The sequence below is a fragment of the Heloderma suspectum genome, chromosome 2 (assembly GCF_057233095.1).
Source record: "Heloderma suspectum isolate Gila_16-S chromosome 2, 16-S_ref, whole genome shotgun sequence".
Classification (NCBI taxonomy): domain Eukaryota; kingdom Metazoa; phylum Chordata; class Lepidosauria; order Squamata; family Helodermatidae; genus Heloderma; species Heloderma suspectum.
This window is the reverse complement of record NC_139459.1, coordinates 56,352,383-56,380,190: the sequence shown is the minus strand read 5'-3', so window position 1 is coordinate 56,380,190 and position 27,808 is coordinate 56,352,383. Positions and strand designations below refer to the sequence as shown.

The following is a 27,808-nucleotide window of genomic DNA, read 5'->3' as shown; positions in this document are numbered from 1 at the left end:
GAAGGCTATGGCTTATAAGGGCTGGATCCTTTTTCTGTGTGCTTTTAAAAACTTAAACGATACGCTGAAACTTGCTTTATTTGGTGAACTGCTCTTTAAGGCCTGAGCCTAAACTGAGCCCAATCTGAAGCTAACAGATGTACCGACAGAAGTGGAGCCAAAATGAGGCCTCTAAAACAAGAGGGAGATACCAGCACAATTTGGGAAACTCCAGGGTTTGCAGAAGTACAAAGAACATTTTAGCCTTTCCCCCAAACTAAGGGGGCAATCCCCCAAAACAGTTTAGTGAGGCAGAGCATGCTCAGTAGCCACAGTCTGTTGAGTGTCCATCAAAAAGAAAAACAGAAAACTGGGGGTTGGGTGAAGGGCAAGGCCTGGTGGACAACAGCATGGTTGGCTAGCTTAAACCCTGAACAGGGGCACTCCTTTTAATAATTACCTCCTCTTACAAGTCAATGTAATCTATTTAAAAGGATTGATACCCTGCTGTTCCAATGTATACACAATGCTCTGGGTGGTATTTCAAAAAAGTGCAGAGAACACTGGAATCTATATCTTTATTGACTATATACTTTTCCAAGAGGATTTTGGGACAGAGAACATTGCATTTTGTTTCATACCCACATAGCTTGCATTCTTGAGCACATGCTTTCTTTTGAAACCTGTTATTGAGAAACTTGCACTAAGATTTTTAAAATGTTGCTTCCAAACATTAGTGCCGTACTTGTGCTCCTTATAGAACAATTTACAACAGCTGCAGCAGATATACCAACAGAACAGGAAGTACATGTTTCTCACACTCCCTGTTTCCATGTATCATAGTCCAGCAAGACCATGTTCTGTGAGTGGAAGAGAAAACAGGTAAACTAGTGTGCCCACACTCTTTTTTGCCCCTCTTTTCCTGGGGCCTTTTCTTCTGTCACCATGCAGAAGTCTTTATTTCTCTGGCTTCCTCCACCAAAACAGCCTTAAACAATCTGGGTCTCAGGTATCTACTTTAGGTAGTGTGGGGATTGGCCATTAAATATGGGGTGGGTAACCCAAAAAAGCAAAAGCCCATAAAGTTTCAAATAACATTTAAATTTGAATGAACAAAAATGTCAATAGGAAAAGTTTTAAAGTTTGAATGGATACACACACACAAAACACCATATGAACAACAGGGGAATAAAACAACCAGGGTTAAACACACTCAGCCAACCTAACTAGACTGTGTCCCTACATTAGCCAGGTCTTTATCCAAGCAATATCATACTGCCATTGGTCCAGCTCTCTCAATCAGTTCTTCAGTTCCAGCAGCTTTCTTTCTTCTAGGACTCTGGCCTTTCTTCTCTTCCTTCTTTCTGCCTTTTATCTTCTGACATTAGTTTTTTCTCTCAATTCCAGCCAATCAGGAAGGGAGTTTCTTATTTATTTCTGCCTTTCTTGAGTTAAATCTTTTCTCTCTGCCTCGGACCTTTCGTTGAACATTATAATCTTCAGCTGCCCGAGCAGAACTTCCACTTTAACTTAACTGTTCTCTAACCCTTTTGGCTGAAACTGACTAGCACACACACTAAAGATTTAACCTTGTAATATCCTACAACCCACTTCAATACAAAACTGGAAGGCACTTCTGCTCCTTCATACTATCCTTTTTCATGATCCACGTTTCATAGATTTTCACAGCTACCATCCAGGGCTTGCCATCTTTGCAGCTGGCTGGGGCATAGGTGGGATAAGGGTTTTGCATACAACAACCTTACTAAACCCTAGCTGATCAGGGCTTGGCAAGTGCCTGAATGGGGACCATGTGGGAGTCTACAGACATTGCCTGAGTTCTTGGAGGAAAGGCAAGATTTCTATCTCTATATTACTAGAACAGAAACTTAGACACAGACAGCATGAGCCATCTGTTCCCATCTTCCCTGCTCTGCTCCAAACCAGTCCACCCTAGAAGTCATAGTATTGCTAACATTACAACATTGAACAACATTTGTGCATCGAAGACACACAGAGGTGCTTACAGTAGCTGTGTCCGAACATTTATGAACCTCCTTGTCTTGAGGCTCAGAACCTGCAAAAAGATGCAGCGCCCTCTTCCAGCACACTTCATGGCTGTCTTGGGATTTTTCCCTCTCAAGGTTCCCCGAAGTACACTGACACTTCCCCGATCCTGTTTTGGCTACAATCCTGTTGTTAGTGATATTTTTGTCTTGAAAGTGACTTGGTCGCTGCAAACAAGAAAATCTATGTTTTTACTTATGTTTTATGATGTTTAATATTACCAGCCATACTTTGTGTCAGCTACTGTGGAAAGTATGTTCAAATAAAAGCCTATAACCTATTGAACAAGATGTTAAAAGCCCCCCTATTAATGGGATATTCCTACTTGTCTCTGTTGCAGTGCAGGTTAACTTACCATATAGGTAACTGAATGGTCATGTAAGATCCCCGTGATCTGCACCTGCTGTATTAACCACAATGATGCAGACAACTAAGAGGAGTTATGGGTAATGAACTTTAGGGCTCACTGCTTGCATAAAGATTTTGCTTTAGATTGCTACAATTTAAGACCAACAACTGGAAACAATGTACACGCTACCGTATTTTCAGATGTAACTTTTATTTACAAACATATCCAGTATGGTTGGTTTTAGTTGCACCTTTTCTTCAACAGAAAAAGCTGTACTGTAGGATAACATCCACTTCCATCTAAAAGAAAAAGACATTAGATAGGGAAACCAATAGGAAACTCTTACAAATAGAAAGTCCTTACAAGAGAGCTCCAGCTATTGGGTGATATAGCATTGTAATAAGTAAAATAAATAAAAATGCGACTTTATATCCTACAATATGATCCATTAAAGTTAGCAACATTACTCCAAAAGCATTAGTCTTCGAGATCAGGCTCACAAACGTTTACACTGAATATTGCGAAACAAGATATTTGAGTTACACAAAGGAAACTGCTTTATATCCACTCAAGACTATTTGTCCAGTTACCCCTCTTCAATAATTACATATTAATCTCAGGAAATTTCATTGAAATTCTGATTTATGTAAAATTTACTATGTAAAATTCTGGATTATGCTGTTGTGGGCTAAAAGCATTTATATTAATCTCAGGAAATTTCATTGAAATTCTGATTATGTAAAATTTACTATGTAAAATTCTGGATTATGCTGTTGTGGGCTAAAAGCATTTGAGGCAGATCCAGATCCTTAGTTGCACATAGCATTGTTTACATGGCAACAGCTAGAAGACACCCACGCAAGTCTTAAAAATCACTTCTTCTGAAGGATTTGCAAGTGCTGTTGATTTAATATTGTAGCAGTAACCAAAATAATGTTGTGTTTCACAATGTTAAACTGATGCATTTGGGATGGAACATATGATAAGCCAAGTCTTAGATCAAGCGATCACATATATCATTGTTATCCAATCTCCTTTCTCGTAACGGATTCAAATATCACTATAGTAAATTTAAATGCCACAGAAAGAACTACTTCTGAGATAGTTAGACTGCTGACACCATGGAACAAGACTTTAGGCTGAAGTTCTTCGTTTCATCTCTATACCAAAGATCACACAGCTGAGAAAGTTTAAAGCTTAAAACATTTTGCGGGTATATTTAAATTATAGTTTTCAACCTAGTGTCAAATATTAATTTGAATCTGGTTTTGAGCCAGTATTTTGTCCAAAGCCAATTTATTCTTCTAAGTTTAACTCTACATGTATTGTGTTGGAGGCAGCATTAGTTATACTTAGAGCAGACCCACTGATTTCAATTGGTCTACTGTAAGTAAGACTAATTCTGGATCCAACCTATAACTTAAACATTCCAGCTACTTAAAGGGATGGTGCACACCACTCCCTGAAATGACATCTTAGTGTTTGTGCTTCCTCATTACCAATTAAATTTGATATTAAAACAGAAAGTAGAAGCAATATCATTGTTATAGTTTCTCGATAATCAAAGTTATCCTTTGGTACACAATGGCAGTTTGAGGTCTTCTTATAAGGGGCCAAATTTAAATGAAGAGACAAAAAGTAGGTACCTGTTTATAGCATGTTCACTTCTTGAGCAGCTGGTGCCTTACTATAATAAAGGGAGCAACAAACCCAGTTCCAAAGAAGGCTGACATCAATGCCAACAATCGCCATTTGTTTTCCACAGAAAAAGGGAGGTTCTGGAGAGACAAGGATATTAAAGTTATAGCAGTGGTACCAGGTTATTAGACAAATGTCATGTGCAAAAGTTAGCTGGCCCAAGTCTTAGAGAACAATCAATCAAAATGTATAAATGCTCAAATCCAAATTATTGTAATTGAACTGGACCCAATGGGTGCATTTTAAATAGCACTCGTTTTAAAAATAGTGGCAGCCTTGGTGCACAATATGTTTTTGCCTTCAATACTGAAAGGTTTCAAGTACAATTTGAACCAGACCTCTGTTACATTATTCATTTGCCTGGCTTTGACAGTTCTGTTTGATCTTCTGAGAGCTTTAAGAATTCACAAAGTGGAATAGGTACATCAGAAAGCGTTTACGGTATCATCATTATTCATACTGTTATGTTCTCATCATTTGTACCCCTTGATGCTATGTAGCCAAGGAAGGCGACTCACGTTGCACAGCAAGAGGACTATACTTTGCCAGTATAGAGGCCTGGGCAGCCAGTTATGAGTTCAAGCACTCAAGAGTAGTGCACAGCTTTGTGTTTGTGTCTCTCAAACTATAGCACCTTCCCCTACGCCACACAGTAACACTAACTGCGAAGGCTTTCCATACCAGTTTGCAAAAGGACGCTGGGGTGCTATGTTCAGAGCCTGCTGGGTATACTTAAAGCAGCTCTATGGATCCATGCCCACATGCTTCATTTTTACTCTGCAATGCTTCGTTCTGTGAAGACTGGGGCCTAGACCTGCATGGAGCCACTTCCTTCATTAACCTTAATCCCAAGCGTACAGTGCCTGCCTGCCTGCGACTTCCTAATTCAGGAAATGATTTTTGCACGCAGTCAAATAGATCTGCTTTACTATGTTTCAGGGTTAGGCTCTAGCTTTCAAAACCGGTTGCAACTAGAATCAAGTCCTAGGAGAACAAAATATGGGCGATCCCACTGCCATGTAAAAAAAAAAAACAAATTAAAGGGGATTCCTCATGACTCCACAGGAAGGTGGAGAGGAGAGGAAAGAAGGGCTGTAACCCCGCCCCGGTGCAGGTGGGAAACAGGGCTTCTAGGACTCCGGGCCTTTGCTTCCATCATCCAGGAAGCCACCTTAGGGTCCGCTCTAGGCCAACGGCGCGTGTGAACGGGGGGCAGGCAGGCAGGCAGGCTCGCCCGCCCTCGTCTCGGTCCTACCTTCCCGGGCCCCTCCTCGTAATGAGAGCGACGAAGAGCTGAGGTAGCGAACCGGCGGACGCTGACACCCAACATGGTGCCGAGAGGACAACGCGCAGCAGGCGGAAACTCAGGCGGCGTCCCCCGCGCGACCTTCGCTGCCGACTCGAACCGCGCGACCCAGAGGCACGATGGGAGAAAACGACGGCGGCCGAAGGAACGAGAAGCGCTGGGGCATCCTGGGAGTTGTAGTTCCTCCCTTACTCGCCGAGGTTATAACAAAAGGAACCGCGACTACAGGCAGAGTAACGCAGGGCCTTTTGAGTTCCGGCTTGGTGGGGGAGTTCCGGTTTATTGCTTTCTTATGTTTAGGGGCGGGAAGCTGGACTGGGAAGAAGCGTTTAGTGTGGGAGCTCCTCCTCTCCGCCTCATGACAGCCGTCAGGATGGAGAACTCGAGGCTGAGCTAGCAGAGCGCAGGCCCCCCTTGCAACCGTGCAGCCTTTTTTCGTTTGTATATATGCGGTGCACATTATTAGTATTGCGATGATTCGTTATATATAGCGCATGCATGTCATCATCAACAGCAACATTTTATAATTAAGCTTTATCATCTTATAATTTGCCCCGTCCATAAAGGTTGGGGAAGGAAACAAACATCAATATTTCTTTGCTATTTATTTATTTCTGATATTTCAATGCCTCCTTTCAGGGCAAAACCTTCCTCTAAGATGGTGCACATACATAATCAAAAACTAGAGCTGTGTGCAAATGGCATCTTGAAATTTCCCAGCCTATATTTGGTGGTATATAAATGCCACAAATAAAGATTTGTGGGCAGTGAAATTGGGGGGGGGGGCAATTTCTCCTCCAGGGGGAAGAGAAATTCTCCAACATGTCCTCGCAGGTAGGGTTTAACACTGGCAGGGGTTGTAGTAGCACAGCTTCTGTCTTTTCCCCCCCTAAAGGTAGGTTGACCATACGTACCGTTTTAAACGGGACAGTACTGTTTTTTTCATATTTCTCGACCGTCCCGTCGTTTTAATATAAATGTCAATTTTGTTGCGTTTTTAATTTTGTGTAAAAAACGGAATGCGATTATCATAAGGCTCTATGCTAATCAATGCGTGCAGTAAAACTGCTAGTGTGACGAAAGAGGAAGTGCCATTTCCTTTATCCAGTCAGGGCCAGGCTTCTTGAGCTAGCGATGATCAGATGCCACCCCCTTGCTTGTCTGCAGTGGCGGGGAATTCAAGAGGCGGTCGCTAAGCCCCATTCAGCATGTGGGAGCCAGGAGAGTGAGTCTTACTGTTATTTCTACCATCATTCCACCCGTAGAGATTCTTTCTGCCCTACATTCAATTTGATCTGTCCTGTTTTTGTCATCCTAATATCCCGTTTTTGTCTCAAGGAAATATGAGCCTACCGAAAGGGTTTGTGCGTGTGTATTGCCACTTCAAGTGGAACAGCAGCAACTGTGTTGGTATCCTGGCTCCCATTTTGCATCCTTGTCAATGTCCCTATGCCTAGTGATGTTCTGGGGCATTGGGGGCGGGTGGAGAGGGAAGGAGGCCACCACTACCCCCCCCCAAATATGGTGAAGAAAATTTTGAGAAAACCGCAAAGTAGCCTTTTATTTCTAGTGCAGATACTTATAATACTGCTCCTTCCCTGAAAGCCCTGTAGCGTGTGTGAGGATTGGGGGAGTGTTGTGTTTATCTCAAGGGAAGAGGTAGAACTAGTCCTGTCCAAAACCTGTCTTCCAATTTCCTGAAACTTTTCTTCCAGGAAAAAGGCTTCCATTTTTCTACCTCATTTTCAAGGCATTTTATAATTCATTTTGAATTTATTTCGGTGGTGTTGAGGGTGCTGTGTGTGTTTTTTCGTTCTACGACACATCTCTCTATTGCTCTGTAGCTGCCCAGGCTGCCTGCACATCTTGATTTGAAAAAGCCCTCTGGGAGGAATTACTTCATGATGTCTTCCCCTGGGCTGTAATTGAAGTGCGGGAAGTTGAGGAAGCTATACGGTGCCAGAGAGATGATTGTACAATGAAAGACATGACACTCCTGTACACTCCTCAGGCACCTCATAAGTAAGCACAAGAACCTTGAACCTAAGCCATGAGAATTTCTCCAAAATTGTCTTTTTCTTTGCATTTCTTTTTGAAAGTAGTTTTTTTTCTATCAGATTGAATGAGGATGACTGAAACATTGTGAGAGAAATTTTTGGCACATAAAATTAAAAACATAAAAATACTCTGAAATCATCTCAATTCAATTAAAAAACTGAAAGCAGCAGTCTAAATATTATATGACCTGGCAGAGCAGATCAAATATGACGGAACAGAATAATTAAAACAGCAAGCAACAACAGTTTAAAACAATACATTCCCAGCCTGGCTTCTTAACTAAAACCACAGCAAAACAAAAAAGTTTTCAAGGCCTGTTTTAAAGCTGGTAACAATGGAGCCAAGTGTATATCTTTTGGGTTCCATGAATATGGGAGTTTCATGAATATGGGACCATATAAAATATGATGATAATATATTATTATTTTTATTAAAAATATAAAAAAAGAGAAAGACTTTAAAATAGGCTACATCAGTATTCTCTGAAGCATCTTTGAACGTATAACCTAAAGCTGTTAATAGGTGCCCGCCTTTCCCAGCCATTATTCTGTACAAGTTATGTCCTCCATAAATAACATTTGATGTGTAATAGCTAAGAGAGTGTTGGATTTGGGTCCCAATTTCAGTTTTGTGATGACATTAATAGGTGACCTTTGAGCACATTGCTTTCTCACAGTCACTATTCCCCGTCTGCTTAAACTGAAAAGAACAGTGCGGTACCTTACAGGAATGATATGAAAATGAGCATGATAAGGACAGTTGAGTGTTAGACAAGTGCTACATACGTATGTACAATAAATTAATAATAGTTTAGACCACTTGGTGGAAATTTTATTTTATATGCATACTATGGTGAAATACATACCATGTATTTGTTTTATTTATGTGAGGAAAGTAGGGATGTACGAAAGTCACTTACCTTTCCGCAGATTATGTTTATGGTGGGGGGGAGGCGTTCCGTCCCTCCCCCCGGAATCCTTGACTGGGGGGAGGTGATCCGTTCCTCCCCCCCGGAATCCTCAAACAGCTAGCTGTGCTCCGCGGCAGCTCCGTGGAGCAGCTGGCCAGGCCCAGGCCAGAGCTGTCCGCAGCCGGATTTCCGGCCGCGGAGGGCTCTGGGTAAAACAAACAAACAAACTGCATACGCAAATGGTGGCGGCTACGGCCGGAAGATCCGCCCCAGGTAAGTCTCGTCCCGGGGGAGATCCGTGGGGGGGCGGGGGGGGCAGGCCATTCCACCACAGATTTCGGGGGGCTGAATGCACTGGCATTCGGCCTCACCAAGATCTGTGGCGAAATTCTCTGACATCCCTAGAGGAAAGGGACATATGTGAAGTGATCCTGAGCCCCGGACAATAATGGTACCACACTATCCACTCCTGATCAGATCTCTTTAGTCGTATGATGGCCACTTATGGGTACCTCAATTCAACATGGATGCTGACAAACGAGATAATGACAATGATCTGAAAATAATCAAGAGGCTTTGGATGGGGAAAAACTGAAGAAAAGTTCTATCTTTAGCCAAGAGAAAAGGAATGCCATTAACAAGCAAAACAGCACTGTTATGTCCCATTGATTTAATGGGAGATAACTTGACATTTTCCATTTAAAAATATTTAAAAAGATATTGAAGAATATGGAGAGCCATATCTCACCAGGTCCACAGAAGGCAGAGCACAAAGAAATTATAAAGGATGGCTCTAAGTTACCTGAGAGAGACAATTTACATTGGCCAGCATACATCAATGTGCAATTGATATATACAATGGTAACCCAGTAGTAGTTGGTTGTATATTGGCAGAACATCAGCGTTTAAGCAGTTGCAGACTCCACAGTGCAATCAGCAAGATCTGCAGTTCTCATGAGTCATGAGGATGTGATATTCAAGGAAAGGTATGTCTAAGTGATTCATTAGGACACGTTAGGGTATCCTGGTTTAAGTTGGGGGTTGAGCAGATAAGCCCCCTAAGATAGGATCGCTTCTAAACCCTATGGATATTTCCTTGGTCTTGATAAATGTGTATTATGTAGGTATAGATGAATTTTATTATAAGTCTGATATCTGAAATAGGCTTTTAGCTAAATTGCCTTGAAACCTGGGGCAGAATCCAAGGCTGCCCATCCGCTAGCGGAGCTGGCTACCAATTCTGGTCTGCACATGGCCAGGCCCGCCACTTCTGGTCCACTTCTGGTCCCCTACCGCTTGCAGAACAACAATTTAGCGTGTCCAAAAGCAAGCTCCAAAACGAGCGGAAACGCTTATTTCTGGAAGGGGGCAGGTCAGCAGAGCTCCCTTATGCGAGCTTCGCTGACCTGCCCGCTTCAGAAATGAGTGCTTCCGCTTATTTCGGTTTCCCTCTAGAAGTGCTAAATCACTGTTCTATGAGCAGTAGTGGCCGCTTGCAGACTTGAAGTGACAGGGCTGGCTGTGAGCGTGAGGGCAGCATTGGATTTGGCCTCTGCATTTTTTGAGCACATAGATTAACTTCCAACATCTATCCTCAGTGTTCTTCTGAACTGGAAATCAATGACCATTAATATTTTGGAGAAGATCACAAAGTGGGGACCATCTGTCCTTCCTTCTCACAATATTTAAATGTTCCCTGCAATTTCAAAGTTAGCACCTGCATTGTAATAATTTGTGCTAACATACCTTCCTGCAACATTTCTGGACTATTCCTGTAATCATGTCATCACTACTTCACCCTGAGCACTTATTTGCTGCTGTAGAAAGCCTTACAAGTCGGGCTGCAACCCAATTTTTAAAAATCTAATTGATTAGTCATTTGAGTTTTGGCTGATTAATGCATCCCTTCTATTTGCATATATTTTCAAATGGTAAAAAACAACACTATTTCTGAAGCAAGAAGCATCCTTTCTTGGTGGTCTACAAAGATGTTGTTGCAGGTGTCCTCTTAGAAGAAGCTTCTCTTCTGTGCATGAGATAGGGAGAATGCCTTTTTAAAGACAGTACAATTTTGCAATTTTTATAACAACTTGTATTAAGAATAATGGGCTGGATCCAAGAAATGCCTTTCATGGATGGAAGGGCTCTGCTCTTGGAAGGTGCCTCAGTTCAGTTTTTAAGGATCCCCCATACCACAGCTCACCCCATTCAGCAGGGTCTACTGACCCTCAGCGTAGCATTTTCAGGAAGCTGGAGGGGCAGGGAAGTCCATATCCATCAGCCCAGTTGCGCATGGCTAAATCTGGATCCAACTCATCTGCTACTGAATTAATTGATTTTAGCTGATACTAGTTTACATTTTAAAGGCTTTTTAAACTGATTAATCTAACCAATTAATAAATTAAAAATTGCACCCCTACTTACATCCCAATCTTATGCATGTATATAGTGAGTCAGTGTGGCGCAGGGCTTTTTATAAAGGAGAAAAATTGAACTGCATAGTGGTAGGTGGTACAACACATCTGTGCATTTTCCTTAGAATCCTCTGTTGCTTAAGAGTCACATTCCATGACATTTAGAAGCCTACATAGAGTGGCAGAAAATCCTCAGAACTGGGAATCTGATAGCATCAGTGCAGAAGAGTGTTATATTCAAGCTTCACACAACAAGCATCATGAACTCCAGTGAAAAGAGGGACAGAGGAACAGTTGCGCAAACACAATTTAGCACTCCATGTTAAGAATGTCATATAAGATACTTTGGGGCATCACACAGCCCTTACTATAACATTGACAACTTCATATGACATGCCAGGAAAACGGTCCCCCCCCTTTCGAATGATTTTCTTCATCATTCTGGAAAAATTGGTGAATACTCTATGGAGTCTGCAGGGAGTATTTTTGATGCAGGAGGAGAAATGTGTATGCTTGATCGGGGCTTCGGGTTCTAGAAAAGCCTCATTTTACTGTTCAGATTGTTATCAGTCACTATGTACATCTGCTAACATAATTCAATTTTTTGCATAACTTGGATTTTGAACTGCACAAATGTTATTTTGGAATTACACTTTTTTCCCCTAGAACTGCACATTTTCTGTCTGATTGCACCTGGTGTGGTTTACTGGTTAAAGAGGGGCTAGGATCAAGGAGACTTAGGATCAAATCCACACTTAGCTGTGATGCTCACTGTGATCTTGGACCAATCACTATCTCTCAACCTACCTCACAGGGTTGTTGTGAAGATAAAATGGGAGGTGGAAAGCCTTGCACACTGTCTTGAACACCTTGGGAGAAAGGTGAGATAAAAATATAATAAATAAAAAAATAAAAAATGTTTGCTTAGATGCAAGTCCTACTGAGTTCAATGGGAATAACACCCAAGTAAATGTACATAGGACTGCAGCCTTAGGATCAGGTCACAATGTCTTCAAACCCAGCATAAGCTGGTCTATACTGATTTTAAAATACAAATATCTTCTCAATCCTTACTTTTCCCACTATCCAGAAATAATCTTTCAAAAACAAAATATTTGTTAAGAAGGCCTGAAGGGCTAACAATTGCAGCAGCTAATCATCCAGGACACTCTCTGCTTCATAAAAATGAACATTATAAATGAGAGCTCATTGCATTTTGTATGCGGGAAGTTGTATGCGCTAACCACCAGGATAGCAAAAGATTTTTTCCTCCTGCACAGGTTGAAGCGCTACACGGAATTTCATTTCACAGCTGGACACTCTCCAGAGCTGCCAATTTTTTGCTTGGAGCACCTGAATACAAAAATGGGCAGTTTTGCAAGCATGCATTAACCACATATGTGATCCAGCTTGGGAACATCACATAGGGAGTGAATAGAGTTTTTGCCTGCTGAATTAGCCAGACCAGAAAAGTCTGAAATCTGTCTCAAGCAGAACACCTCAGTTTTCATTAGTTTCTGTGACTTCAAATAAGATGACTTTTCCTGCTCTAAATGGCAAAACAAACAAAAAAGCAACAGTGCATTCAAGTTTTCTAGTAATACAGTATATTAATTGGGTTGAGCTGTGGATGCAGCAAAACCACCCAAATGGAGGCCATATGTGAAAGTTGGTAGAGTAATTCAATGATGTGAAGCTGTACACCTGGGAATTCCCAGCCTGATCCATGCATGGGGGAAGGAGGAGGGGCAGTGATAAAAGAAAGATTATTTTTTGGTAAAGTAAATGCGACTAAAACCGGTGAGATGTGCATACATGTAAACAGAATCAGGATTAAGTATGTAAGAAACTGTCTTATATCTGTCCTCATTTTCCCCTCTGTCAGAAGAGAGGAGGACTCAGGGGGAAGGAGGCATCATCCAGCAACCCATCATCTGCTACTCCAGGACCTTCCAGGCCAGAGGACATGGCTTTACCAGGTTCCTTGGACTCAGGTCACTCTTCTGATGTAGTCCTCACTGCCCCCATGCCATGGGAGCCAGCAACTGCAGCCCTGTGCAATGACTCTTTAAGAAACAGACAGCTCATCAGAGGGGATGAGGTTAACAGCAGGTCCAGATTTGTCAGCCTTCATAAGGCTTCAGAAAGCCTCCACATGTTTCTGAGATAACTGCTCTTCTTCAGTGAGTTCCAGTCCATACCAATGATCTGTCCAGGATAATCTGTCCAGGGTCCTGGCGTGGCCTCATTGAGTGTGATCTAACTTTACTGGGGCTGATCTAGTCCTTCCAGTAGCACAGCTGCAAGCTGGTCTGCCCTAAGCTGAGCTAGGACAGGATAATTCTGGGTCAGATTGGTGGGCAGTGGTGGGTGGGGTCAAAGTCAAAAGTGGGTAGAGCTAACCCTTTTCTCTCTCCTCCACTCTTTTTTTCTCTTGCTCCTGCTCTCCCTCCCTTCCCAGTAGACTGCTGGGGAAGGGACAGATTCCTCTTGCCAGAGGTCTGAACTGATCACTTGCAGAGGTGCTCCCCTTCCTTCCATCTCTCTGTTTTAGTCCTTTGAAGACTTGCAAAGGACTCACCCCTTTCAGAAATGCTTGGTTATCTCTATGTGGAATGTCCCTTTCCTACCTGCACCATTTCAGTACTAGTATTTCTTTCCATGAAGTGAGTGCTGAAAGCTCTTCCTCCATACCTGGGCATAAAACTATGTTTCAGGAGGCTCCAGCACAAGTAAAGCTCATAGTAACCATATTATCTGCAGCAACATGATTAGGCCAGGATTGGGGGGATCTGTGGCCCTCCAGATATTATGGGACTACAATTCCCATTTCCCCCTCCAAGCCTCCATCTTGCCCATTTCAGTGGCCCCCTCCCACCCTCTTTCTCTATTTCTGGGCTGTGCCCCCCTGTATCAAGTCATCAAGCTGAAGGCCACATGAAAATGGCCTGAATGATGCAGGTTGCCCCTCTGTCTTAAAAGCACAGGATTTGGCAATCCTGACCCACTCATTAAGGCCATTGTTCTGCACATAGTTATGTTTGTATACTGTCCTAAATGCACTTTCTCTAGTGTTCGGGAGACTAGCGAGCATGAGTTAAGGATTGCAGAAATTGACCGGGCTCGGATGACATGCCGTGGGTCGTGGTGAGTTATATTCATGAGTGCCATGTTGAATATGCAACCCTACCTTGGGGGTTGTTGTGTCATGGGAACCCAGTGAGCTGGGTGTGATTTTAAGGTTATACGAGGGTTAAACAACCCTCACATAACCCTAAAACAGACCATGCTGTTTAACCCTCACATATTCCACGATCACTGGGTTCAAACAATATGACAACCCCTGACTGGGGGTTGCATATTTAAAATAGTGGCTAACACCCCACATGTACCACAGCTTCAGTGTGGGTTAAATAACCCACAATGGGCTGTCGTGTCATGCAAACAGCTCCATTATGAAATCCTTGTATAGTGAAGGGTTCAGCAATGCTGTGCCTGCTGGTGTACCTGCACCCCCCAAAGCCCCCCAATGTGCCTGCCAGACCCTTTGTGTCCCCCTCCAGTCACTACCCATCTTCTTGTTTCCTTTGGTCATCACCACTAGTTTCTGCAGCTGCCGTGGTTCCCTCCAATGTCACTTCTTCATCCCACGTCTCGCATCTGCTCCTTCTCCCTTGCTCCTCCTCTGCTTGGTCGTCTCCAGTTCACATCGCCTGCAGCAGCAGGGTCCCTTTCCATGGCAAAGCACAGGTGGCGGTAGGCCACATCCCATTTCCCTTCTTCTTGCTCTCTCGGGCAAATCTACTACATGGGAAAAGAGGACGAAGCATCCTTAAAGTTCTGTTGCAAACCTAATGCTAGGAGACTGGAATGAACAGGTCTGGGAGCCTCATTATTTTACTGCTGGTTCTATGGCAGCAGCAGCTCCTGAGGTGAGCATGGTGGGGGGAGTTGTAGAAAGAGGGGTGTTTTGTGTATTTTTAGGTCTCCCGTTTCCCAAATAAAAGTTGAAAGGGAGGATGATCTGTCCTTTCCCTTCTGATCATGCCAGCAGAGAGTATGTGTGTGTGTGTGTGTGTGTGGTGACTATATTTTTTGCTGCCTCATTCACTCTGTAGCCAATTTTGTGGTGGTGCCCATGACACTTTCTAAAACTTCCAAATGTGCTTACGAGCCCACAGATCCTTAGTATCTTGTTGGGGAACAGCTGATATTTCCTTGGTGAGGCCTACTGTAGTTCCCTTCCCAGGGCCCACAAAATCCAGAGGCAATCATATGAGTTCCGAGAATATGTATTAATGTGGTATATTAGTATTTAGCAAAAATGGATACTGTTATTCATATAGATACTGTAGGCAATTTTCAGGCAATGGTAATTTCAGGCTTATCAAAGAGGTATAGGTAAAATGTCTGCCTGAACCAAAGTTTACTTTTGACCTATTACTGGCAGGAAGCTTTACCTGGGGAAAAGGGAATATTGCAAGAAACATTCTTGCTCAGTAACGTTCATGTCCCGGACAGGTCAAAACCACAAAGGGCAAGTTGGGAAATTTCTGTAGAACTATACAAGTAAAAACAAAATGTCATCAAATATGAATAAATATGAGGAAGTGGGATTAAAAGAGTACAGTAGCCAATCATCTCACATACATGTTCAAGTTTAAAACTAACAAAGCAAAGGGAAGATATTGGGTGGGGTTGCTCCCAGCAAGGGACATGTTTCCACGCTATGGGCTTCACTTTGTTTGCAACTTTGTTGCGATGTTTCCCCAATTACATCTTCTCCTTTTCCTGTTTCCACAGCCCTTAATGACCCAGCTTATCATTGATATAGCCTCGGGCTCTGTGCTGTTTCCACTGAGCTCTAATCTAATTAAAGTATTTTCTTGATGGCTAGGTGGAGTCTGAGTGACTCTCCCAACCTTTCTCTTGAAAGTCCAGATGCACCTTCATTTCAGGGCCAAGCCTCATTGAGCACAATGGGAGTTACTTCTGAGTAGACACACATATGCTTGTTCTGGGAAAGGGGGGGGAGAACACAAAGAGGGAAACTAGCCCCCATTTTAATGCAAAGGAACCCACTTACCACAAGGGGAGTTACTTCTGAGGTGACACTAATGGGTTTGTTGTGGGAAAGAGTAGTAAACACAAAGACAGAAACCAGCCCCCATTGTAACCTGCAGGATATCTATAGCGAAGCTGTGAAGTACTTTCTTCCTTAGGCAATTCATCGGAGCCTTGCTTAATCGCATTTAAGAAATTGGGCTTAAAAGTGTGCCATTTCAATTGAGGGGGAATCTCAGCCTCAGCCACCACAAAGGGAGTTACTTCTGAGGAGACGGTAATGAGTTTGTTGTGGAAAAGAGACCGAAACCAGCCCCCATTTTAGTGCACAGGATCTCTATATGGAAGCTGTGAAGGAGTTACATCCTAAGGCAATGGACCATAGCCTCTAGGTCACGCGTAATTGCATTTAAGGAATTGGGCTTTGATATGTGCTGTGTCAGTTGAGGGGCTTCTCTGTTATTTCTGTGGTCATTGAGAGGGCAAGCCTCATTCAGCACAATGGGAGAAAACACCCTGGACTGGGGCCATGGGCTGCGTTCTAGTGCTTATTTTCAATGACATTTTAGAAGTTGGTCCTTTGGCATCCTGCTCCAAAACAGCAAAGAAACCTTCGGAAAACGGAGGGAAAGGGTTGGGTCACTGAGGTCAGAGCGACACACCCACAAAGGCTGGGCTACACACCCCATGAGCAGGACTATGATACCGAACCCAGTGTGGTTGTGGAAACACGACAGTAATGGACCTGAAGTAAGCTGGAAAAATCGGACTATAAGCAGAAGAAGAAGCGGTTTTTCTGCATTAAAATGCAGGGCTGGTGCTGAATGGCCATGATGTCATGGGAACACAGAGACCTCACCGCGCAGTCAGGTTGGAGGAAATCACTGGTGGAAACACAGCCAGGGAGTAGCCTCTGCGAGCAGAAATCTGTATTAGTGATATATGCACTGTGCTTTGTCTTGCTTTCGTGTCCTATTGTAACCATTGTCAACAAATACCGTGGTCTCAATTTCTTTCTATAATTGCCTTAAATACACTTGCTTGGTGTTAATAAATGTTTAAAATATAATCTAGGGGCATCTATTTATAAAGTAACTGTGTTGAGTGCAAAATGACCAAGTCCTTCTCAGAATCAGAAAAACTACATCTCTATGGACTCAGATATAGATAGGAAGTAGAAGCCTGTTAACAGGTGGTCTGCTTAATAAGGTTTGTTATCCATAAATTATTTATCCTACATTATATACATTTAAAACTAAATATGAGTTGTTTCATGTAAAGCCAAACCATAGTTTGGCATTATGTAAATGAGCCTTGGCCTTGAACATTCCCTCTCCCCCCCCCCCTCCTCCCCAAGCTCACTCCTGTTGGGCAGTATAGAAATGTAATAAATGAATATATAATAAATAGCACAAACCCTCATTCAAACCATGAGTTTCTACTTCTCGTTTGGAGGGCAAACTGGTTTGGATGTAAACTTGGATGTAATAGCAAACGTAGTTATGTGTAGGAAGGAGAAAGGGGGAAGAGTATGTGTGTGAGCCTCAAGCTAACTCCTCAAATGTCAAACCTATGGTTTGACATTAGATGTGATCGAAGTAGGGATGTCAGAGAATTCCATGACAGATCTTGGTGAGGCCGAATGCCAGTGCATTTGGCCCCCCGAAATCCATTGTGGAACGGCCTGCCACCCCCCGCCCGCCACGGATCCCCCCCGGGACAAGATTTACCTGGGGTGGATGTTTCGGATGGCGGCGGCTCCAGCGGTGGCTGCGGTGGCAGCTGGTCTTCCAACCGGCTGCCGCCGCCATTTGCAGTCTGTATTTTTTTCTCCCCCCCCCCCCATAGACGTGATAGGCTATGTAAAGACTTACGTAGCCTATCACGTCTGGGTAAAAAAACCACAAAAACATGTACGTGAATGGCGGTGCCTATGGCCGCCGCCATTTGCGTTCCTTATTTTTCGCCGTCTTAGTCTACGTCAATATTTATGTAGACTAAGATGAAGACAAGAAAGGGGAATGCAAATAGCGCCCACTACGCTATTTGCGTTCCCCTTTCTTGTCTTCATCTTAGTTTATGTAAATACTGACGTAGACTAAGACGGCGAAAAATAAGGAACGCAAATGGCAGCGGCCATAGCCGCCGCCATTTGCGTACGCGTTTGTTTGTTGGGTTTTTTTTTTACCCAGAGCCCTCCGCGGCCAGAAATCTGGCTGCGGACGGCCCTGGCCTGGGCCTGGCCGGCTGCTCCGCGGAGCCGCTGTGGAGCACAGCCAGCCATCGAGGATTCTGGGTGGGAGGACCAGATTGCCTCCCCCCCCATCGAGGATTCCGGGGGGAGGGACGGAACGCCTCCCCCCCCACCATGAACAGAATCCGCGAAAAGGTAAGTGACTTTCATACATCCCTAGATCTAAGCCTATGTGTCAAGGTCCTTTTCTGGAGTAACATCAGTATGTCTGTGTAGTTGAGCTTGACAGTTTATTGATAATGTTTCTTCAAATTGTTAAGGAAGGTCAGGAGACCCTTTTAAATGTTAGCTTCCCTTCAAGGGACCGGTGAATTAAAAGAGATGTTTAGTAGGTCCTTAAATATTGATGCATCATGGGAAATAGGACTGGCAAAATAATTCTTTCACTTTGTATTTAGTTTCTGGTCCTTGTGTGTTTAATCTTTTGCCTCCTGTTGAGCATAATGTGTTTGTGGAAGGCACAAATATTTTTTGTCATATCTGTCACGATGTTTTTAGAAAAGCATTTTACTAATAATCCCAGTGTCCTTGGCGATGCATGGGGTGATAGTTGCCTCAATGATGTATGTGATTATGATAATGCTGTTTCTAACAAAATACAATTTTGTAGTCTTTAAAGCCATTTTTTTCTGACAAAGCTGAACAATTCACTCAGTTGGTTGTTGCACTGGGAACATCACATATAATTTGCCTGTACCCTGATTCAAAGAATCTTTGCTGTGACAACTCAGATTACTGAAAATAGCAGGCTTGCTTGAGTCTTTGGAAAAAGGAGGGTGGAAACTTATTCAGTATTGCAATTTCTACACTAATGGATTGAAATAATGATAGCAGAATTACAAACATCATTGTGTACTATCTAGCTCCATCTACCTACAGGTAATGCAATCATGTTTGCAATTTTATCATTGTTTCAGACCATTAGTGTATAGCCATCAATTTTTTGCTTGCTGGTGTCTATATTTGTAGTTCAGTTCAATTTCTGGTTTCTTCCTTCTTTTTTATAAAACTATACATTAAAGAATTGAATATGGAACTATAGTTACACAAATAGTCCCAAACGAAGCTGTAATTAGCAGTTGTTGTTCCATGGATAAGCACCAACTTTGGGACCCAAGATACATTTTTCTGCAGGTTATGCCAGTTGTACCTTCCCTGAGCCCTCCAGAAGTGACCTGTGCAAGACCCATGCTGCCTAGCTCTAATTATGGTACTGGTCTCCAAATTCTGATGAAAACAAGTGCTTTAGGGGTTACAGGATTTCTAATTGTTTGCATTTCCACCAATAGAGAGGGATAAATGGGTTAATGAAAACATGTCTCTTGCTTAAGACTGCGATCCTGTTCATGCTTACTTGGGAGTATGCCCCACTGAACACAGTGTGACTTATTTCTGAGTAAACATGTATTGCACCAAATGTCATAAGGAGCCCTTGAATCTTATGGAACTATTTCCTCTGCAGGCACCTTGGTGCAGTGGCAGTGCGTGCTTGTGGCACACACACTATGCTTTGGATTGCACACTTGCTTGTGGTACACTATGATTTTGTGGAGGGCTCATGTGTGTACAGTCCTGCCTTTGTACAAGGCAGTGAGCTAGATAATCTGGCTGTTTCTAATGTTATTATTTTATGACTGGCATGAAAAAAAGGGTTTCCTGTGAAACTGGAGCTCAGAAGTGCGTTACAATGCAATGCACTCAATTCTTCCTGATTTAACATGACGGGAGTGCAGGCGACCTGCCTAGGGTGGACAGGTGTCCTACATTACAGTGGACTGTCCTCTGTGTTGGAGAATTGGCAGAGGACAGTCTTTTGTTCAAAGGTGTCCTCTATTTGATGAGGTGTCCAGTCCAAGCCTGCTTTAAAGTCAAAGAACCATCAGGAGAGAGGGAGAGAGCAGGGGCCTTGAAGTTGCTCATTGACACTTACCACCTAGATAGCTGACTGAGCAGACACACAGGTCATCTAGCCAGTCTTCTCCACGATTGCGAGGTATATTGTGTTTTTATTTAAATTATAATTATTTCTGATTTGCATATATGCAAATGTTGTGCCAGTTGCTGGTCTCTTTTGTCCCCTTTTTTGGTGATGTATTTTCTTTTTTTTGGACAATGGGTTAGTGGCCAGCCAATGCAGAACAACTTTAAAAATGACAACTGCCACTTTAAAGGTGCAATTCCATTTTGGGATCTGCATTTTTCTTGATAAGTGTTACAGATTGCCTCCATTGAAGTAATCCAAAGAAGATCCAACATCCTCTGTGCCACCTCAAGATCCAGGCTCTTCCCTGCCCCTCAACACAAATTCCATCCCTGCTAGAGGGCAGAATCTCCCTTGAGGAAAGAATATTTTAAAAATGGGATACATCTGTAAGCTAGCAATCCATCTGGTCTTTTTCTTTTTGGCAGGGGCAGGAAAGAAAGTGGCATGCTTTACATGTGCATCAAAAACTATCTGGCCCCAGCAGGGCACTCACACCAGCACTGTGGCATACTGGCAATGAAGATTGGAGGGTAACTGAAAGGGTAATCTGGGTAACCTGATATACAGTGCAGGGTTCTTCAACACTGTATGTTACATTTGTATCCAATTCTTTTGGAAAATCTTCTGGACACATTTTGTTTCTTGCAATATTGCTCATCTAGGATCACGTCATATTCCTGCATATTAAAGCTCCCATTCTGTAGCTTCTTACAATGGAGATTGTGTGATCCCCTTAATGTCAGATCTATGAGCATCCAACAGTGCTATTGTTTCGTACAATATCCTAGCTCAATCCTGGAAATGATGAACAAACCAGGGAAGCCCATGATTCATCTGTGCTAAGCTTTTTTACTGCAGACTAGGGCCCTGTTTCCATGACAGTGGAAGGAGAAGGAACGAGTGGCTTACCCACATTTTTCTAGGACCCATTTTCGGTCCGGGCAGGGCTGCACGGGGGTGTGCATCGCCCCATTTTAAGTTGCTTCTCCTAACATACTTCTGGGTAGGATGGGAGTGGGGTTGGAGTAAACGTCATGTGAATGGCAGTGGTTGCTCAACCAATGAGAGAGGCTCCCCCCCAGGCTCCCCCCCTTTCTCCCTAGGAAAGGAAAAGTTCCTCCTGTGCAAGCACCGGGTCATTACTGACCCCTAGAGGGACGCCTGCTTACGCTGGCGTTTTCATGGCAGACTGTAGCGGTGTGGTTTGCCATTGCCTTCCCCAGTCGTGACTACCTTTCCCCCAGAAAGCTGGGTACTCATTTTACCAACCTCGGAAGGATGGAAGGCTGAGTCGACCTGAGCTGGCTACCTGGGACCCAGCTTCCACTGGGATCGAACTCAGGTTGTGGGGAGAGTTGCAGTTGCAATACTGCCGCCTACAAGGTGCAAATTAGAATTAATGACTTCTAGGGATGGCGGAGAATTTCTCCACGAATCTCCAGGAGGCCGAATGCCAACGCATTCGGCCCCCTGAAATTGGTGGTGAAATTCTCTGCCGGCACCCCGCCCACCCCCCCGGGATGGGAGGTGCGAATGTTCCTCTTAGCGGCGGGTCCCGGTGGCATTTCGGCGGGGGCGGCGGCGGCCGGTCTTCTGACCGGCTGCTGCTGCCACCATTGCAAAATAAAAAAGTAAAGTAAAAACAACAACACACATCCGTGATAGGCTACGTAACGATTTACGTAGCCTATCACGGCTAGATTTCCAAAGTCAGCCATGATAGGCTACGTAAATCATCACGTAGCCTATCACGGGTGACTTTGAAAAAAAAAAGAAAAAAGTGCGTACGCAAATGGCGGCGCCCATGGGGCGCCGCCATTTGCGTTCCTTAGTTTGGCACGTCTAGTCTACGTAAAGATTTACATAGACTACGGCGAAAATAAGGGCAACGCAAATGGCGTTCCCTTATTTTCGCCGTAGTCTACGTAAATCTTTACGTAGACTAGAAGTGCCAAACTAAGGAATGCAAATGGCGGCGCCCCATGGGTGCCGCCATTTGCATATGCACTTTTTTTTTTCAAAGTCACCCGTGATAGGCTACGTGATGATTTACGTAGCCTATCATGGCTGACTTTGGAAATCTAGGTATCACGGGTGCGTGTGTGTGTTTTTTTACTTTACTTTTTTTTTTCACCTGAACTTCGGGGGGAGAACTGAAGCGCCTCCCCCCCACCGTGAAGCAAGCTGCGGGACCAGGTAAGTCCCTTTCGTCCATCCCTAATTCCGAAGTGTGTAAGAGAAGCCTCCTAATGAGCCCCAGTGTTTCTATACTGTTGCTTAGGCATGGTGGAGAATTCCGCCATGGATCTCAGTGAGGCCGAATGCCAGCGCAGATCTACACAGGACGCCATTTGCGTTCGCACCAGCCCAGCAGCGGCTGCAGGCCCCACTGCAGGTTGGCCCGGCCAGCGGCCCTGCGGCCTGGCTGCAGAGTGGAGTTAGCCAGGCAGGATTCCGGGGCGGGGGAGGAATGGATCACCTCCCCCCCATCAAGGATTCCGGGGGGAGGAACGGATCGCCTCCCCCCACCTGCGGAACCCGGAAGAGCCAGGTAAGCGGGGTTTCGTAGGCCCCTACTGTTGCTGCACTTGATCGCTGTAATGGGGGGGGGGAATAATTACTTCTGATGTGCCCAACTGAGAGAGAAGCCTCCTAATGAGCCCCAACCTTTCTATATTGCTGCTGTGCTAGATCTAGGGATGTTGGAGAATTCCGCCACAGACTCCAGTGAGGCCGGATTCTTTAGAATCCAGCCCCCCAGAGTCCATGGCGGAACGGCCTCCCCCGTCGCCACCTCCCAGAATCCCCCGCCGGAACGGACCGACCTGGCAGCGGATGCGGTGGCGGATGTGGCGGCGGCTCGTCTTCCAGCCGCTGCCGGGCTGCTGCAGCTGCAAATGGCAGCCGTCGTAGCGGCCGCCATTTGCGTGCCCGCATTAGGCCATGATAGGCTACGTAAATACTTATGTAGCCTATCATGGCAAAGATATCACAGAGCGGAGCTGGCTGGGGAGGATTCCGGGGGGAGGGACGGATCGCCTCCCACTCTCCGCAGATGCCCCGGACCGGAACAAGATAAGGGAATTGTACATCCCTAGCTAGATTGCTGTAAGGGGGGGGGGATTAATTACTTCCGATGTGGGCAGTTGGGAGAGAAGCCTCATTGAGCACAATGTTACTTCTGAGTAGACACTAATTGGTTTGTGCTAGGAATCACAGGGATGGGAGACAGGAAACACCCCTTGACTGCAGTCACGGTCAAAGGCACACCCCTGGGCAGGGCTAGCATACTCGAGATCAATGCAGGTGTTGGGGCACACAGCAACTATGCCGGGGTGAACCTGACTTGAGGAAAAGAATTGGACTTTAAGCAGTCTCAGGAAATCTGGTTTTCCCCTGGTAAGCTCTGGGGTGGCTGCTGGATGGCCACGACATCATGCATCCCTAACGACCTCCATATGCTGCCAGGTCAGAGTAAATCACTGGTCGAATCACCCCCTGGGGTGTTTGAAACTCTTTTTCCTTAGGTTGCACACTTCACTTATATTGGTAATAGTAACGCTTATGTGCAATATTGGAGAGAAAATGACCATTTGTTATAATGTTTCTGTTCAGCTATCTAATTAAAATAAGTATGGCAAATAAAGATCCACTGTCTGAGCTTTTTAACTGAACCTGTTTTTCTAGGGAGGAGGATAAGGGGCAATTCGGCTCCGTTAGTTCTGAACCCAGCTTTATTTCAGTTTCCAAACGTAGAATTGAAGCACACATTCAATTCTACATTTGTGTGAATTCTACAATTCACACTCAGGGGAGTTGCAGTGGTTGAAGAGACAAAGGAGACAAAGGAGACAGGGGCTAAGAGGTAAGTGGGCTGCAGGAAGCCCAGGGGGCTGCCCTTTATCCTTCTGAGTGGCTGTGAGCTCACCAGGTGCTTCTGAGAGCTCCAACTGAATTGGGTGTGTGTGGCCTGAGTACTCCCAGCAGCTGAGTGGGCGGGAAGCTTCAGTCTGCTTCCCACCTCCCAGCTGAGCAGAGCAGAGCAGAGCAGAGCAGAGCAAGCTGCTCCCCAGCTGGTCCAGGGACTACAGAAGCAAGCAAGCAAGCTCCCAGAGAGCGAGCAACCAGAGTGAGTGAACAGGGGGAGCAAACAGGAGTTGGCCAGGGGAGTTTGGCAGGGGAGGCCAAGGGGGAGGCCCCTAACATTTTTTCCCCATTTTTATTGTATTTTATTTTTTAACTAACTTTTTTCCATTTATTTGTCTTGTAACACACACTTCCACACCAGTGGGACTCTGCTTTTAACCTCTACTGAGTACAGGAACAGGCACAGGCTAGTTTAGAACAATCACAAAGCTAGACACCAAAAGGAAAAAGAGGCTATGGAAGGACAAGACTCTCCAGTGGTGGTGACCTGCAAGGTGTGTGCAATGTTTGTTTTCTTGCCTGATAACAACATGGCCTACACCTGCAACAAGTGCAAGTTGATCACGCTGCTGGAAGAAAAAGTAAGTGGACTGGAGCGGCGACTGTCGACCCTCCGGGGAATAAGAGAACACGAAGAGTTCTTGGACAGAATGGGGGAACTATAGCAGCAAAGGGAAGACCAGAAGCTTGAAGAGCAACAGCAAGATGAGGCAGTGGGAAATGCTGAGGTGAAGAAAAATGGAGTAGAGGATACTCCTTGGAAAAGGGTGACAGGAGAAGAAGAACTAGACGCCACTCTGCACCAGTGGAAGCAGTGGAGCTGTGGAACCGATTCCAGGTATTTGCGGATGAGACTGGAGGACAGCCTGCAGAGGAAGAATCACAGGGGAACCGACATGAGAGTGAGCAAGAGGCTGAAGGTCAGTCAAACAGAGGTGATGAAACCCAGGCCTACAACAAGAAGAAGAGAAGAGTGGTAGTAGTGGGAGACTCCTTGCTGCGTGGGATCGAGACCCAAGTATGTCGTGAAGACCTGTGGACTCGCCAGGTATGTTGTCTCCCGGGAGAATGGATTAGAGACGTGACTGAAAGGTTGCCTGTACTCATAAAGCCCACTGACAGGTATCCCTTTCTTCTAATCCATGTGGGAACAAATGATACCACCAAGCGGAGCTATGAAGAAATCACGTCAGACTTTGAAGCTTTGGGAAGGAAACTCAAGAACTTTGGGGCCCAGATAGTTTTCTCATCCATCCTTCCAGTAGTTAGAAGAGGGATAGAAAGGGAACGAAAAATACTCTGGGTGAACGACTGGCTACGAAGGTGGTGCCGACGAGAGAGATTTGGATTCTGGGACCACAGCCTATACTTCCTGGAAGATGGGCTGTTGGCAAGGGACGGGTTGCACCTCACAAAGGATGGGAAGAATGTGTTTGGCCACAGCATGAAGAACTTCATCAGGAGGGCTTTAAACTGAATCCTACGGGGAAGGGAGATGTAATGTTGGGGGTAACAATGGACATAGGCACATGCACTGCAACGGAGAGAACAGCTCTGATAGCGCCCAATAATAGTCTTCAGACACATGTAGGAAGAAAGCCAGACTATGAAGCACATCATCTTCGATGTCTATATACTAGGGATGTCAGAGAATTCCGCCACGGATCTCAGTGAGGCCGAATGCCAGTGCATTCGGCCCCCCGAAATCTGTGGTGGAACGGCCTGCCCCCCATCCCCCCATGGATCCCCCCGGGACGAGACGTACCTGGGGTGGATCTTCCGGGCGGCGGCAGCTCCGGCGGCGGCTCCAGTGGCGGCGGCGGGGGGCGGTCTTCCGACCGGCTGCCGCTGCCGCCATTTCCAGGCTTGTGAAAGGGGGAAAAAAAAAACAACGTGATGGGCTACGTAAAGATTTACGTAGCCTATCATGGCTAGGTTTAAAAAAAAGAAAAAAAAGATGTGATAGGCTATGTAAATCTTTATGTAGCCTATCATGGTTGGGGGTGGGTTTAAAAAAAAAAAGCGTTTGCAAATGGCGGCGGCTACGGCCGCCGCCATTTGCGTTCCTTCTTTTTACCGTCTTAATCTACGTAAATATTTACATAGACTATGACGGTGAAAATCAAGGGGAACGCAAATAGCATAGTGGGCGCTATTTGCGTCCCCTTTTGATTCGCCATTTTAGCCTACGTAAAGATTTACGTAGGCTAAAACGGTGAATGAAAAAGGGATGCAGATAGCGCCTGCTACGCTGTTTGCGTTCCCCTTGATTTTTGCCGTCATAGTCTACGTAAATATTTACGCAGATTAAGACGGGCAAAAAGAAGGAACGCAAATGGCGGCGGCTGTAGCCGCTGCCATTTGCATACGCGGTTGTTGTTGTTGTTTTACCCAGAGCCCTCCACGGCTGGAAATCCGGCTGCAGACAGCTCTGGCCTGGCCGGGCCGGGCCTGGCCAGCTGCTCCACAGAGCTGCCGCGGAGCACAGCCAGCCATTCGAGGATTCTGGGGGGAGGAACGGAGCGCCTCCTCCCCCGGCCAGGATTCCGGGGGGAGGGACGGAATGCCTCCCCCCCATCATCAACATAATCCGCGAAAGGTAAGTCACTTTCATACATCCCTACTATATACTAATGCCCAGAGTATGGGAAACAAACAACGAACTTGAACTCTTAATACAGGAGGGAAATTATGACTTGATAGGTATAACTGAGACTTGGTGGGATGACTCTCATGACTGGAATACAGCAATTGAAGGATATAACTCGTTCAAAAAGAACAGGAGGAACAAAAAGGGAGGTGGGGTTGCGCTGTATGTGAAAAATACATATCTCTGCACAGAAATACAGGAGGATGAGCTTGGTAGCCCCATCGAGAGCATCTGGATCAAAATTAATGGAGCAAAGAATAAAAGGAACCTGGTGGTCGGAGTCTACTACCAGCCACCCAACCAAGGAGAAGATGAGGATGAAACTTTTGAAAAGCAAATAGCCAATGTTTTAAGGAAGCATGAGGTAGTAGTAATGGGGGACTTCAGTTTCCCCAATATTTGTTGGGAGACAAATTCTGCAAAACATGGCCCCTCCAGGAAATTCCTGACTTGTGTGGCGGATAACTTCCTCCTAGTAGAGGAAGGAACTAGAGGATCACCTATCCTTGACTTGATCCTAACCAACAGAGATGACTTAGAGGATAAAATAGCAGTTACAGGAACTCTGGGGGAAAGCGACCATGTTGTACTTGAGTTCTTGGTTCTAAGGGAAGCAAAAGCCGAGTGTAGTCAAACGCGTACCCTGAATTTTAGGAAAGCTGATTTTAATAAGCTCAGAACAATAATCAGTAAGGTCCCATGGCAAGCGATGCTAATGAGAAAAGGAGTCCAAGATGGGTGGGAGCTTTTAAAAAAGGAAATTCTCAAGGCACAATCACAAACAATTCCAACAAGAAGAAAAGGTGGAAGACAACAGAAGAAGCCTATGTCGCTTCACAAAAAGCTTAGGGATGACCTGAAAACAAAAAAGGACACATATAGGAAGTGGAAAGAAGGCCAAGTAACAAAGGAAGAGTACAGGCAGGTAGCACAGAATTGCAGGGATGGCGTCAGGAAGGCTAAAGCTGAGAACGAGCTGAGGTTAGCGAGGGATGCTAAAAACAACAAAAAGGCTTTCTTCAGCTACGTGCATTGTAAAAGGCAGAGGAAAGAAATGGTTGTTCAGCTATTAAATAAGGATGGTAAAACGATAACAGATGACAAAGAAAAGGCAGAGGTGCTCAATTCCTACTTTGGCTCAGTCTTCT

General features: G+C 44.8%; 1 protein-coding gene and 1 non-coding gene across 2 annotated transcripts; both read right to left on the bottom strand.

The window, feature by feature from the left end:
• Nucleotides 1-2,585: 2,585 nt before the first annotated feature.
• COX7C (cytochrome c oxidase subunit 7C) lies at nt 2,586-5,509 on the bottom strand. Its single transcript, XM_084833609.1, has 3 exons — nt 5,349-5,509; nt 4,042-4,173; nt 2,586-2,694 (listed from the first exon to the last, which is right to left on the bottom strand). Exons 1-2 carry the CDS (start codon nt 5,421-5,423, stop codon nt 4,057-4,059), a joined length of 192 nt encoding a protein of 63 aa, XP_084689735.1. The 5' UTR covers nt 5,424-5,509; the 3' UTR covers nt 2,586-2,694; nt 4,042-4,056.
• LOC146352266 (small nucleolar RNA Z39) lies at nt 4,515-4,576 on the bottom strand. The gene has a single exon (XR_014788701.1). It is a non-coding gene; the product is annotated as a small nucleolar RNA Z39 (small nucleolar RNA).
• Nucleotides 5,510-27,808: the final 22,299 nt, after the last annotated feature.

Excerpts from the sequence above, each read along its gene's own strand:
- COX7C (XM_084833609.1), bottom strand. The coding sequence starts at position 5,423 with ATGTTGGGTGTCAGCGTCCGCCGGTTCGCTACCTCAGCTCTTCGTCGC. Across the intron at positions 4,174-5,348 it reads ACGAGGAGGGGCCCGGGAAG|AACCTCCCTTTTTCTGTGGA; the intron begins GTAGGACCGAGA and ends TTGTCTCTCCAG.